The sequence below is a fragment of the Synchiropus splendidus genome, chromosome 1, assembly GCF_027744825.2.
Source record: "Synchiropus splendidus isolate RoL2022-P1 chromosome 1, RoL_Sspl_1.0, whole genome shotgun sequence".
Taxonomy (NCBI): Eukaryota; Metazoa; Chordata; class Actinopteri; order Syngnathiformes; family Callionymidae; genus Synchiropus; species Synchiropus splendidus.
The window spans coordinates 41,559,087-41,573,555 of NC_071334.1; the positions used below are offsets into that span (position 1 = coordinate 41,559,087).

The 14,469-nt window shown below is 42.2% G+C and overlaps 2 protein-coding genes across 3 annotated transcripts; one reads left to right on the forward strand and one right to left on the reverse strand.

Annotated features, from left to right (window-relative positions):
- The first annotated feature begins 893 nt into the window (after nt 1-893).
- Nucleotides 894-5,159, forward strand: wbp4 (WW domain binding protein 4). Its single transcript, XM_053866224.1, has 10 exons — nt 894-991; nt 1,084-1,156; nt 1,721-1,783; nt 1,897-2,017; nt 2,541-2,768; nt 2,844-2,905; nt 2,985-3,060; nt 3,134-3,324; nt 4,010-4,215; nt 4,286-5,159. Coding segments are annotated over exons 1-10 (1,215 nt in total). The 5' UTR covers nt 894-989; the 3' UTR covers nt 4,479-5,159.
- Nucleotides 5,160-5,524: 365 nt separating this feature from the next.
- mtrf1 (mitochondrial translational release factor 1) lies at nt 5,525-8,858 on the reverse strand. Of its 2 annotated transcripts, XM_053866198.1 has the most exons (9): nt 8,317-8,856; nt 7,910-8,001; nt 7,758-7,839; nt 7,270-7,377; nt 6,672-6,844; nt 6,490-6,607; nt 6,290-6,426; nt 5,855-5,953; nt 5,525-5,788 (listed from the first exon to the last, which is right to left on the reverse strand). In XM_053866198.1, the coding sequence occupies exons 1-9, from the start codon at nt 8,693-8,695 to the stop codon at nt 5,672-5,674; spliced, it is 1,305 nt and encodes a 434-aa protein (XP_053722173.1). In that variant the 5' UTR covers nt 8,696-8,856; the 3' UTR covers nt 5,525-5,671. The 2 variants fall into 2 exon arrangements, with proteins under 2 accessions (XP_053722173.1, XP_053722180.1); XM_053866205.1 differs by lacking the exon at nt 7,270-7,377 and having other exon boundaries at nt 8,317-8,858.
- Nucleotides 8,859-14,469: the final 5,611 nt, after the last annotated feature.

Consider the following 14,469-nt stretch of genomic DNA (forward strand, 5'->3'; position numbering starts at 1 on the left):
GCTGTTAGAAGGACGCGCTGGAGTTCGCTGCTACGAGCGTTCGCTGCTTCACTTGCTTTGAGCGTGCAAGCCATTTAAATACAGCATAAAGTGAAGTAAATTAAGAGGTTGGACACCGAGTTGGAACACATAGCAGAGTTTTGGAGATAACCTCCATGGATACCGAATTAAATAATAAAAAATAAATAATTAAATAATAAAATTACTTTAAGTTTGTTTTATTCTTCCATATATATATATCACCATATAAACAACATCCCTGTCTGTTTTTCTTGTTACATGGGTCACAAGTTTCACTGCAGCGCAAATACACATATTCCAAAATTGTCATAAACTGACATTCAAAAACTGCGTGCTCTAAAGTGGTATCCGTTTTGTGGTATTGGTGGCCATTCTTTCAGTACGAGCACACAAGGCCTGTATCAGATAGATACCCGATACTGATAGGAAGACAATCACGTGTGTGTGTGTGTGTGTGTGTGTGTGTGTGTGTGTGTGTGTGTGTGTGTGTGTGTGTGTGTGTGTGTGTGCTGAGGCTGCATTTGGTGATGCATAACAAACAAAAAACATGATTCATCACAACATAAAAGACTGAACACAGTTTAAATGACATTTAAATGTTGACTTGATCCAAGTCCTCCATCTTGATTGAACCAATAAAATACATTGGGTTTTTTATAGTATATATTATTCAGAGTCGCAATGTAATTACTGAGTTTTGAGTATCACCATGTCATCAATAACACAAATAAAAATGTCACCGTCGTAAATTGAGCTATCACAGTGCATTATGTACTAATCTACACTCCAATCCAGTAGATGGCGGTACGACAATGCACCGCCCAGCAAATTACACACAAGAAGAAGAGGCGCATGCGCGCGTACTGCGTGATGTCATCAACAGTGGACCGTGTTTGTTATGTTGGAAATGTGAAAAGGGGCTGTTGTCTCCTCGAGTCTCCTGTGTCTGTTGATTTGAAGACGAAACTATGTAAATACGATATGAACACAATACATTACATATATATATATATACATATTTTCCCAAACGCTTGTGATGCTTTACGCTTTACTGTGTTGCAGGGCTGACTACTGGAAGTCACAGCCGAGGAAGTTCTGCCAGTACTGCAAGTGTTGGATCGCCGACAACAAGCCTGTGAGTCTGCTTCCATTTGCTTCTTCCAAATGAAACGCGTGTGATTGGACACTAATCTTAATATGCAGTGTCTGTCAAGCTCGTCATCTGTTACGCCGTTGCGCCAGAAATGAACCTCGCTTTTCCGTCCTGTCTTGATGTGTCAGGCTTTATTTGACTATACTCTTCGACAACTCAAAGTTAAGCACTCGTTCATTTCTTCAACATACTGAAACACAGCAAGCACCGTTACCTGACGGACAACAATATGTACTATTGTACCAAGTTCCCTTTTTGATCAAATGAACCTGTTTAAACACCCTGTGAAGTTTTCATTTCAGGTTCGGCCATCCGAAAATCAAGTTCAAAAATATATATTTAAAAACATTTTTTGAAAAGTTTCTGCATAATAGATTAATAAAAACACATGGTCTTTTATTTTTGTTATTTTTCAAATGTTTTTATTTGTCTGAAATACAAGTACATGTATCTTGTGATTGCTTACCCCCTTTTTTCTCTTATTTTTCTTGAGTGCGACTGCTCGTTTAAACATTTCAATGTTTTCAATTTGTTGCCCCTTTGCAGAGCATTGAGTTCCATGAAAGGGGGAAGAATCACAAAGAAAATGTTGCTGCGAAATTTAATGATGTAAGTTTCAGATTGTGTTTAAACTATCAGCAGTTGGTGCTTGCATTTAAAGGCTAATGTGATGTAATATCTAAGCATCTACCAATAATCGCTGCATGTTTGTTTCTCTGCAGATCAGGAAGAAGAGTGTCAACAAGGCCAAGCAGGAGGCAAAACAGTCCAAACAGTTCGCTGCCATGGAGGAAGCTGCGCTCAAGGCATACGAGCAGGACTTGAAGAGAATGGAAATGGAAGGTATGTACTAATCATGTAATTTCAAAAAACAATTCACATATGAATGCAGATACTCCAAATGTATTGAATTGTGATTTAATAATTTTAAGTCTCTAATGTATACATGAAGAATGAGTTCCCTCCAAAAGTGATTAGTTCTGTGAGCCCTTAATTTTAGCCACATGACTGCAATTGAAATTAAGGAATTTTAGTTGTTCTGAGAGGAGAATAATTACTGTTTTAAACCTTAAGCTAATTTTTTGGGTAGGGACTGCCTCTTATTTGAAATATCTCAATTGCTGGTACGTGTGATTATTGTTGTGTGGATAAATATTCTTACTTGAATTGTATGAATATGAATGAGGATGAGAGTCAAGGTATTTTCCAAATGTTCCAAAACCTCTAATTCATACTCATGAATTAGAGGTTAATCATTCTCACCATGAAATATGCACGCTGTGACTTCAGTCCGATAAGTTATCAATTTCAAGCAATTCTTCAATATGGTTCGTCAACATTATCTGAAGAAATATTTGTCTCTCAGCGTCTGGTATACGTCTTGAGGCACCCACATCGTCGCTGCAAGAAGTGTTGCCATTGGTGGGTAAGGCATCCCAAAACAAACCACAGGGACAAGGACGGCAGCAGAAACAGACGAATAAGAAACAGAAATCGGAGGGTCCGTCATTCCCAGGCGGTCCAGACGCACAGTTTTGGGTGGCAGGAAAGAGTGACGATGGTAACACCTACTATTACAACACTGTCACTGGAGGTGAGTGTTAATAAGCCAATTGATTGGTATTATTTCGGACCGGCTTTCAGATTTTTGCTCTGTCTGCTGACACAGAGTCGCGTTGGAATGAACGGCACCCCCATTTCCCAAAATCAACAATGCCTGCGCAACTGGGGGTGTGTTTTTATTTCCATATGTATGAGATTCTGATCATCTGTCTGTGCTGTGGGAGATGACCACTAACTCTGTCTACAGGGGACCTCAGCCAGCACATGGGTGGAAGCAGTCAGTCCTGAAGGTTACCCGTACTACTACAACTCTCAGACGGGAGGTGCGCCCTGAAAACATTCAGTTGTCGTTCGTCGTCTGTCTTCTTATGTTTGCCCTCAATTGTTATCTGACAGAATCCAGCTGGGAGAAGCCTGCCAACCTCGCCCCCAAAGATGCTGTTGCCCCAGGTGGAAGGAGGGAAGATGGGGCTGGAGAGACTCAAGCAGGAGCAGAGACAGACAAGCACTGCAGCGAGGCTGTTATAGATCCTGAAGCTTCTGGAGCACTTGGCCAGGGGGCACAAGAGCCGTGCACCAATCTCAGGGTAAAAAAAGACAAACCATGATTTGTCTCATACGTGGTGGCATCATATAGAGAGAATGAAGTGAGGCTGAAAAAGATCTATCTTATATTGGTTATTCCTTCACACACTGAAGAAGCCGCTCAATGACGTATGAGTCTCATGAACGGAGGGGGGCAGGGTCTCCAACGCGGATGAGTGCTTCACTATCATCCTCCCAATTGGCTTTATCGCTGCCTTCCTGTCAGAAGTGATGCTGCTGACCCAGCACACCACGCTAAGGAGGATGACTGGTGCCACCACAGAATTGTAAACAGTCTTCAGGACAGGACCCAATTCACTCGAAGAGGACGACAATAGAAACAAACAAGAAGAGGCTAAAAATAGGTCCAGGGTGAGAAAAGAGATCAAGCCAGAGCTGTTCCAACAGACGGCCACTTCGGAATGGAAATATGTGAATAATATTTGGGTTTTATGATAATATTTATCTGTAAATTTGTAGTTACTTGGTCTGTTGCTCAGTAGATCATCATCAATAACCACACTAATGTTTGCATTATCCACAGACGATCCTGTCCTCATAGTTCACAGGACCATGAACTTGAGTGGATTATTGTTTGGAATAGAATGGAACGCATTGATTGAAAAAAAGAAAAATAGTAGTAGTACTGTAGTTTCATTCTGATTTATTTGTGATTCTTTGTTTCAGAAAAGGAAAGCGGACGATGACGCGCCTGAGGAAGATGAAAAGTCAAAAAGCAGTGCCCTGGTTCCAGATAAAAGTCAAGATGACGAAAAAGAGGGTGATAACCAAACAGGAGATAAAACGGACGAAATTGCTTCCCAGGCCAGACGTAGGGTGAACCCATACGGAGCCTGGGAACGGATCAAGGTGGAGAAGAAAACCGAGAAATTGTAAGTGAATGGCTTCTGTGATGACATCTATCGTACACACATGAATCTCATCTGTTCATCTGTTCTCCAGTGTGGACCTCCAGCTGCCTAAGGTGCAGGAAGAAGTGGGCCCTCCACCACCACCTGATGTTCCCCCAGAACCAAAACCCAAATTCAAGGAGCGAATCATCACTTCCCTGGGAGTAGAAGGAGGTCCAGTGGCATTCAAGAAAAAACAGAATGGGAAATCCAGAAGTCTGCGACAAAGAGACGCTGATGATTGACAGCGTTGTTTCTGGAATTTAATACAGAACAAAGAAAGACTACCAACTTAAATTTTGCTTTTGACAAGGGTCAAGTTTTGTTTTGTGTTTTTTTTTTTTATGTGGCAGAATACATTCTACAATTCCACTGTTAAAATTCTGTTCCATTAGACCTTTTGTTTTCTTTTTTTTTCTCAATACAGAATTGTAATGTCTTTAGCAAGCAAATATTGTATGAGTATTGTCTTGACTTGCAAAAGTTATTTTGAAAATAAAACAATGAAAACTTGTAATTATTTAGTAAGTCAAGAAGAAGAAGTGTATGAAGTTGTTAAAATTCCATCCATAAAAACCTTTACTACTTAGGAGTATTCAATTGTATTCAATATTTATCAATATTGTTTGGAACATGTCCAATAATGTAGTATGTTTAAATGTTACTAAAGATGTATATAGACTTAGACTTTTTTATTGTCATTGCACAAAAACATATCTCTATATTATGGCAAAGAAATTTCCGGTTTCCAACAACTATATGTCCAAAAATAAATATCAGATAAATACTTATCTGAAGATCTACAACCAAAAAAAAAAAAAAGAAATGAAAAAAGAAAAGCTCCCAGACCAGACGGAGATGCAGCTGGTCAGCAGGCTTTCGATTGTCCCTCTGTAGAAGGTGGTCAGGATGGGTGGGGTGACTGTCTGGATGCCCTGCCACAGTTGCCTGGTGTTGCTGGCATCCTGGAAGAAGCCTTGGACCTTCTGACTGTGGGCGCGCTTTGCTGCCCAGATTTCGCGGTTCAGATTCACCCTCGCTGATCTGAGTGCCGTTCCATCTCCAGATTTGAACGCAGCATTTTGCTCCCTCTGTCTTTCACGCACCTCCTTTGTCATCCAAGGCTTCTGATGCAAATTCTGATTCTGATTCAAGGATTCTGATTGTATATGTGATTACTTTAATTTACCCGTGCAACAGCCTACTCAGGATCAGCATCAGGAAAAAATGTATTGCAAGTGATGAACACTGATATTAAAAAAATAATTATACCAAATAAAGCATGTTACCTTCTCAAATATTTTATTTAAAAAAAAGCATAGTAAAATCTTTGCAGTTTAATTTCCATCGACTGAATAAGTTAGCATACAGTTTGTGTGAGCATCAAGACAACCTCATCATTATTTAAACTCAAGTCAATTTTCAGTTGGTCCAGACCCTACTTCGTCTGTCTTCTGCTGTTGGTCTCCACAAGGTCCAATATAGCCTCTTGTTCAGCACGGTCCAGCAGGTCAGTGATCAGGTCATCAAGCTCCTCACCTCCTTTCATGAACTCCTGAACCAACATTGCATGACAAATGAGTGATCAGTTAGATTCAGCCAGAGATGGAGACTGGCTGACCTTGATATCTCTGGCCATGTAGCCTGTCCGATGATCAATGACTCGATCCTGGCTGAAGTTATAAGTCCGGATCCTTTCAGACTGACAGCGAGTTCCCACCTCAAGAAAAAAAGTACACACAAAAAAGCAATTGATCATTTAACCACTGGGACACAACTCACAGAGACACTGGCAGCAAACTCTCAAACAGACCGGCTTGCATCTCCAAGTGGACGTCTGAACACAATTAGAATTGAAAAAAATCCCTGCATCATGCTTAACAACTCTCTGGGTGGCCACTTGATTTGGTGACTGAACTAGATGTTTGTGACGTTTGTGTTGGGCATCCGTCTTGTTCTGCTTAGCGGTCAGATGCAAAGAGAGCCTCTCCAATAATTCATTCAGGTAACTGATGACAAATTCAAAGGCCATGCAGAGATGAAAGCATGAATTCACCTGCTGTTTCCGCGCAGAAAGCCTTTGCTCGGTCTTATCACCCGTCATGCTCTGGTAGAGTCTGGCCCTCAGCATGCGCATGGCTGTGTCTCGGTTTTGGAGTTGGGAGCGAGTCTGTTGACATTCCACTGACACCCCTGAAACAGGAGGAAGAGAGTGAGTTTGACTTGTGTCTGACAGTGGAGCGAGCAGCACTTCACCTGTGGGTAGATGAACAATGCGAACAGCACTATCTGTAGTGTTGACACTTTGACCCCCAGCGCCTCGAGATCTGTACGTGTCAATGCGGAGGTCTTTTGGATCAATGTTGACATTCACCTATGAAGGCAGCATCCAAATTTGAGGCCACAAAAATACAGCCTAGTAGTGTGTTTGGCTTTACCTCAGTGGGCTGAGGCAGGACGATCACAGTCATGGTTCCAGTGTGAATACGCTGCATCCTCGAGGAGAGGCCCACTTCAGGGATCCTCTGAACCCGGTGAGTGCCGCCCTCGTGCTTCAGATGTCTGTAGACATTCTCGCCTGCTATTCTTACTAGTGCATGATGCAAACCACCTGAAGGACAAGTGAGTGTGAGATGCGGGAGTGCTTTCAAGGGAATACTATCACGTTCAGTCTTTTAAACAGCAAAGGGACCGATCCGATACAGTATCGGTATCAGCCTCCGATACCAATGTTTTTGGCGGATTGGGAATTGCCGAGATGATGAGCAATCCTAGACATTCATGTTTCCACAGTCAGATGAGTCAGTAGCCATTTTAGCATGCAAGCATTAAACAGAATGCACCCAGACAATCAACAATAAAAGTGAAATGGCTAACTGAGCTCCAGTCTAGGATCGTTGGTATCGGTGGATGTCCAAATTCAAGTATTGGGATCGGATCGGTCCAAAGTCCAAATTTGTGGATTGTTGCATCCCAGCTTTTAACTTATAAATTGTCTGATTTAATCACTGTTGGAAGAGAGATTTAGTGAAGTACCATACTCAGCAGAAGAGTAGTTCAGTGTCTCAAAGACCCAACTCTTGTAGAAGGCAAAGCCCTGGTACATTTGGAACATTTCTTTAGTGAACTGCTGACATATATCACCTGAAAGAAGATAAATATTACAAGAACACATTGGAAAGAAAATCATTTTCAACAACAATGCATAAAAATAAAATTATACATTACTTCATATAAACAAAGATTTCACATCATTATGAAGGTTAGGCCCTAATTATAGGGTCTCAGTTCAACAGTGGCTTCAATAAAACACGTTAACAGGAGGAACTGCAGTGATGGAATATTGTACATGATAAAGTATTGACAGGTGTTTTACAAACATATGACTTGGTTGGTTGTAGAGTTATATTTGAGAACTGTAAGGAAAACACATGCTGCATTCTTAAATCAGACGGTTAATCAAACACCATAACATGAAGCATGTCCCAGTTAAACTTTATGGCAAAAAAAAAAATCTCAGATACCTCCAGTTGTCCTTCCTGAAACCACCTCCAAGACTACATCACTGGAATCCCAGGGGTCCACTGGCACCAGAGCCCTCATCAGCTAGGAGCATACAAATGTACATGAGACTTGTACATTATCTTTTGTATTGGAACCCATAGCTGGCACACACGTCTTGTCTGGAAGCCATCATTTTCTTCAAAATGTTTTCTTCCTCCTGCTCCAGCAGGTCAGCAAACTGTTTATCTTCGGAAGTAGAGGAACCTGCAGACAGTCATGGAAGATGAATTATGAAGGCATTCTTGGTACTTACTAAGGAGCATGGGCAAACATCCATTCACAAAATCTGCATATGCTTACAAATACCAAGCAAAGCACTATATTTCATGCTAACTTACTGGGTCGGTAGTTCTGATTCAAATCTTGAGTGTTGTTCAGCAGCCAAAACATTCACTCTCACCCACGTTGTTGACATGGAACATTTTTGCTGCTCACCGAAGTGCTACACTACTCATCGATTAAACTGATAGAAGTAGCTCGTGCATGAATGGCACATGGCATTGGAAAGTGGATACTCACTTGGTCGTAGAGACCTGACTTCCTCCAGCTCTTTCACACTTTGTTCAATACTCGTCCAGATTTTGGCCAGTGGCTGCAGCTCCGAATGTCGCCTCACCATCGCTTTTCTGTCAGAGTTACTTAGATGCGCACGTTGAAGCTTATTGTTCAAATATCTGTGCTCCTCCACTAGCTGCCCAACATACTTCTGAACGCTCTCATCCCTGTACAAGTCCAACAAGATGCCATGACACCACCGCCGGCTGGTCGTCGTCCAGTCGTGTACAGCCGAAGCATTTACATGATTCGAACTGCTGTGTTTCACCCATGTTCTCTTAGCGCAGCAACAAACCAGACCAGTGGACACGAAATTCAGACGCAAAGAACGACACAGAATCATTTGACAAGAATAAGCAAACACTATGGTGGATTTTAAGGGCCTGTAGTTACATATCCAACTGCAATGAGTCGCATCAGACCCGGATGTAAACAGAGCAACGGGGCGGTTGGGAAAACAGAAGGGGATGCTGGGGCTTGTAGTATAATTTCACTACCCTGTTACGCTGATGGAAAACTGGTTACCTGATGTAACTGCAGTTCTATGAATATGCGCGAAGCCCTCTAACGGCCTTCACTATACAGGTAGAGCAAGGGTGTCACAACTGACCCGAAAAGGGCCGCAGTGGTTCCGGGTTTTTGTTCCAGCCCTGAAAGCACAAACGGGTGAACCAGTCAGGTGTCAGCTGAAACAAACAGCACTGACGATCAACCGACAGTCTTCAGACACCTGATTGGTAGGTAGGTAATAGGTGGTAATAGGTGTCCACTTGCTTGGTTGGAACAAACGCCTGCACCCACTGCGGCCCTTTGAGGACCGGTTTGACACCTGTGCTATAGAGGGTTTTTCACGGCACGTCATCCAACCCGGTAGTCACCATGTTGGAGATACTCTTTGTAAACACCCCATAGGCTTTGAATGGAGTGCAATGGAAAAACGCTAAAATAAAACAGAAAAGCTAGTCAAAACGAGTTGGGAGTGACAGGACATACAGAGAGTGACTTCATGAAAACGAAAATTTTGCGACACTTGGAAGAGTTATTGGTGGTGCAGACCCGGACAGTCTGCCGTCTGTGACATATATTGATATTGTCAATTACCTGTTTTTTCGCCTATTCCACCCACCGCTGAGGACCTGAAATGTCACCACAGTTTGGAGGCGTATAACCAGATGGTGTGTGGATGGATTGTACCAAGTCATTGACATTTTCACCTTACACGAGAATGTGACGTATTTAAATATTTTGACGTTTCATTTTGAGTTTGTGTGCTATTTTAGTTTGTGCTCAAGTATTTTTGTGCGTGTGTGTGAGAGAGAGAGCTTTTTAAGGGAACATTCTGAAAACTGTGTGTGTTGGGATCAATAAATATGTTCTGATAAAAGTTCTGTGTATTCTCTTCCACAGCAAGATAATGCAAATTAATATTAATTTAGGCTATACTTTTTTGCAAAATATTTGGATTTATCCACAGTATTGGCACGAAGGTCCAGGTTCAGCTTCGCTAACCACAAAGCTCCTCCTTTCTTCCAGCAACGGCATTGTTCTCCCTGATTTGTAATCATTTTTGGAAGTCGATAAAATTCCAAATGTTTTTCACAATGGCGCAATCCAAAACACGACCGTAATTCAACAAGGAAACACTGCAGAATTGCCTTCAGTTCCGCCCTGTGCTGAGCAGTGAGTATCTCCAACATGGCGACTTCCGGGTTTGATGACACGCCCTGAAAACCCTCTCTTGGTTAATCCACATCGAGGTGCTGGCCTCTGCCCTAAGACTTAGATTGATTGGCTCTCCGCCAAGGAGAGAAAAACTACGGTGAGCTCTCCGGGAACATCCGGGATTGGCCATGGAGGTCCCACAGTGAGTTCAACGAGGTCCGGAAACCATCTCGTGTTTGCGCTGTGCGGTGCCACAGTCACGAGTTTCTGTTCCCTGATGCGCTGCAGAAACGGCATCATTAACCTGAGCAGGGAAACGTGTAGAGAAGCCCTGCGGCCATACTGGATGAGCCAGTCTCCACTGGATGAGCCGGTGTCCACTTTTAAGGTTTCAGACGTACCTGACATCCGGCTCTTGTTCTCATTTGAACCAAGCAATGAATAGCTTATCAAGTAAAGTGAAAGGGAGTTATGCTGTCAATTAGGATACTGCATCCTCTCTGCAGAAGTAGCATTTTGCATCCACTCCGAGTGTTGGTCTGTCCGCCAGGTAGATGTTCTCAAGGGAAGCGCCGCCAAAGACCACCCCTGAAGAGGAGATGGACACGTTCCCTTTCATCATTGCCGACACCCTTTGGTCACACATCACACCTGACACTTTTCACCAATTATTCCATTCTGCCTGCACCCACTTCTTCACCTCTTTTTCACACTCGCCATTGCCCTGATCACCTCAGCCGTAGAAGTCCTTCTTGGCCATCCAACGCCCCTCCCTCCCTGAAAGCAACACAAGACTTTCTCTTTCAGCTTCCATCACTTTGTCTTCTTTCTCTGCCTTTGCCCTCTTCATCTTTCTCACCACCATGGTCATCCTGCACACCACCATACCATGTTGTCTGGCCACACTCTCATCCACTGCTATAGATATAATCCACCTGTGTGCTCCTACCTCCACTCTTGTAGGTTCACCCTATGCTCCTCTCTCTTCTGGAAGAAAGTATTGACCACAGCCATTTCCATCCTTTTTGCAAAGTCTACAACCATCTGACCTTCAGTGTTCCTATCCTGGGTACCAAGCTTTCCCATCACTTCCTCGCCACCTCTGTTTCCTGCACCAACATATCTGCCCCAATGACCACTGTCTCACCTCTGGGAATACTCTCCTGCAGATCATCTAATTCACTCCAGAAGGTCTCCTTCCCCACCTGTGGGGCATAAGCACTAACTACATTGGAGATCACAACTTCAGTTTCTGACTTGGGACTGATCACTCTGCCCTGAAGGTTAAATTTAACTTAAGTTACATTATTCTTTATACTTTAGTTCATTGTTCGATAAAGTCTGAAAGTTCAATGACAGCTGAATCCTAAATCGATGAATGATCGTTGAACGCAGAATGATCCTGACTATGATATGAATAGTCCTAAAAGATAAAATAATCCCGATTATCAATTTTGCATTAAAATAATATTGTTGTATTAATTATTAGATTATTCATTATACCTTAGTGAAATTATGCTAATTTTAGTGAAATGTAGGAATAATGTTTTAGTATTATTATTCTTTTTTATCATGGATGTTGTCTATTCATCTCATGTCAACATTTTTGTTCGGCTCTAAACCAATATGGGACATGAAACAGAAATTGTCTTGCCTCATTTCTGGGCAGACCCAGGTGTGGCAGCACCCTTGGGCCAAACAGCCCAGTGAAATGTTGAGCTACTCCTTGAAACGTTACTTACCCAGGAGGAATTATTTGAATTAGAAATGGCTGTTATGAAAATCAAATAGACCAGTATTTGCCAAAGATGACACCACCAATGTTCCTGAAATATTTTACTATTTAAAAAAAAAAACAAGTTCACTTTTCCGGTAGTTACAGTTGCTTTCCACATGGTGGCGGCAGTGTAAATAATATCATTCCATTATGCATGCAATCGCTTAGCAGATTCCATGAACTCCTGAACTCACTGTTGTTTTTCATTGTTTGTAACTATTTTTTATCATTAAGATTCCATAAGGTTCTGTTTACACTCATCATATGGGTGTGGGAATTTGGCTCTTGTTGACTAGTGGTGCTGGTGTCAAAGGGTCAGTATTGCCAGTGTCCTTATACCCCCAACATGCAGAACATAAACCAAGAAACTCCTCCAACTGAGGATCACAAAAGTGTTGTTCTGGTACAAGATGTTCCTTCTTCCATGTGACTACCTCCGTTTGACGGATATTGGGGTGACAGTTCAGCCGGCTGCAAATGAGGGCGTGACTGGAGCCGCTTAGAACGAGTCAGACTGAACTGGGTTGTGCGATTAAAGCCTCTGGATTTTTGGTTGCTTGCACAGTCCATTGTAAGACAGATGATAAGATCCTCTGACATGTACATGATGGGAATTTAACCAATGTTATATAAGAATCAAAAAAGCAGATGGTCACAAGAGACTGCTTGGAGTGCTTCTAAGTGCCTGTGAATCATTTAAAAATGGATGGAGATTTGGGATGGTCACATAGTATCAGGGACAATTTCCTCTGTGTTTTCTTCCAGGCAGCCACAGTGTTAGCTACATGACATTGCTGCACTGACCTCATTAATGTGTTCTGGATCTAACAGCATATCACTCTTTCCTGTTGACGTTCTTCATCATCAAGTCCGCCTCACACAGACATGTCACATGTACTAGTCTTAGCAGGAATGCAAATACCCTTTAGTTTTGGACAGAGCTTTCGGAAGTACTGCAGCGATGTCACTATCCTTTTCTCTTTCTCTCTTCAAGGAGTCACAATGTAGTCCAAGCACGTGCCGCCACACTCACTGACAATGTGACCTTCCCTAGGGTTCGTTTCTCACCTCATCTCTGCATCATTGCATTTTTCCAAACCTTTTAATGACAATACATTTTGTGCGCATTGATTTTCGCTTGGTTTGAGAACACTAAGCCAAATTATGTAACATTTTGCAGGTTTCTTCTCTGTGTGCAGTGAAATATTTTTGTCCAAAGTCGGTGTCAGCGGTTCCTCTAAAAATAACCAACCCTGCTGAATTAAGGGAGCGAGAAATTCAGGAATGAATCAAGTTAAATTAAATCTGTGTATACTGTAGATCGACAATTGTTGCATTACAATAACCCAATCCCTTACATGCAAATGGTTATTATACACACGTGCATGCAACATGCGCACATGCAGATGATGATGTCATGGCCAAGGATGACAGTCGCAATGATGGTGGCTGTGGAATGTGGAGTAAAAGTGTTAAGGGTTGCATGAGAAGGACAGGTCACAGGAGAACCAATCATAATGGCAAAGTAGACAGTGCAGATCCGAGTATTAGTGTGTATTGACATGATGATTGTGGTAGCAAAAATGTGTTGATAGTTGCTGCGGATAGATAATGAGGTCTGCATGACGAGAATATTACGAGTATCTTACTCCTTCAGTAAAATCTGCTTCATCTACAGTGGGACAGACACAGACAAACCAGACTCTGGAGACCCTGCAGTCTGTAAAACGGCTCTCTAAAACAATGGTGACACAAAACAATGATTGTGAACAGAGACATATACTGGCCAGTCGCCTGGCCTTCTGCTAGCAACAGTGGCCTGTGTGACTCTTTCTGGCCTCATCTGTAACTACAGTGATAAATGACTGTTCTCAGCATAATAGTATAATCCAATTTTTTACATAGGATGTTTTAGGATGAGTGGACGCTATCCAATTTTGCATCCAAACATTCACTCTCTTGGTAATTGTGCTGCATAATGTACAGTGTTGCAAGCTAAAAACATTCAGGCAGTCTTCAGTGTCACATACACTTAAAAAAAACCATATAATACAAATAGGTACATACAAATACAAATAGGTTGGAGAAGCCATAGCATGCCACTCCATTAATTCCATTTTTATCAATGTGTCAAATTGCTATTTAAAGGCCATCAAACATATTAGTCACGTGACTAGTACAGTCACTGAGGAGGAGAGCCACTTAAGGGGTTATTAATAGCAACTGACACCCAGTGCAATTCAGTGAGGGGAGCCTTGGCACCCCTTGGCTCAGGTGCATGACGCTCCATGCATCCAATTCAACGCATGATCACTTTGCCCTCCCTGGAACGCTATGGAATGTAAGCAATCTGTTAGTCCACTGAAACACCTATGTGTCAACATGTAACAACACTAAAAGCCTCCTTTTTCGTCATTATAGGATGCAAAAGTACACTTCCCCATTGTCAATATACAGTATGACGCTATGGGAGGAAGGCTGGACGGGTTTTCCCTTGCTTTCAAAGAGCAGTTCTTCACTTCCAATATGTATTTATTAGTTCTGTCGGGTTAACAAAGACATGTTCATGGATGTCTCGTCTCCTTGGCCTTTGTCTTGTAATGTGGCTGTAGTTCACAGCCTGAGTGACTTGAATGTTGTGGGAATTGTTCTGTTTAATCCTTTGTTTTAGCGGTGAA

Excerpts from the sequence above, each read along its gene's own strand:
- wbp4 (XM_053866224.1), top strand. Across the intron at positions 3,325-4,009 it reads AGCCGTGCACCAATCTCAGG|AAAAGGAAAGCGGACGATGA; the intron begins GTAAAAAAAGAC and ends TCTTTGTTTCAG. Across the intron at positions 4,216-4,285 it reads GAGAAGAAAACCGAGAAATT|TGTGGACCTCCAGCTGCCTA; the intron begins GTAAGTGAATGG and ends TCTGTTCTCCAG.
- mtrf1 (XM_053866198.1), bottom strand. The coding sequence starts at position 8,695 with ATGATTCTGTGTCGTTCTTTGCGTCTGAATTTCGTGTCCACTGGTCTG. Across the intron at positions 8,002-8,316 it reads AGTCAGGTCTCTACGACCAA|GTTCCTCTACTTCCGAAGAT; the intron begins GTGAGTATCCAC and ends GACTGTCTGCAG. Across the intron at positions 7,840-7,909 it reads TGATGGCTTCCAGACAAGAC|CTGATGAGGGCTCTGGTGCC; the intron begins GTGTGTGCCAGC and ends GTATGCTCCTAG.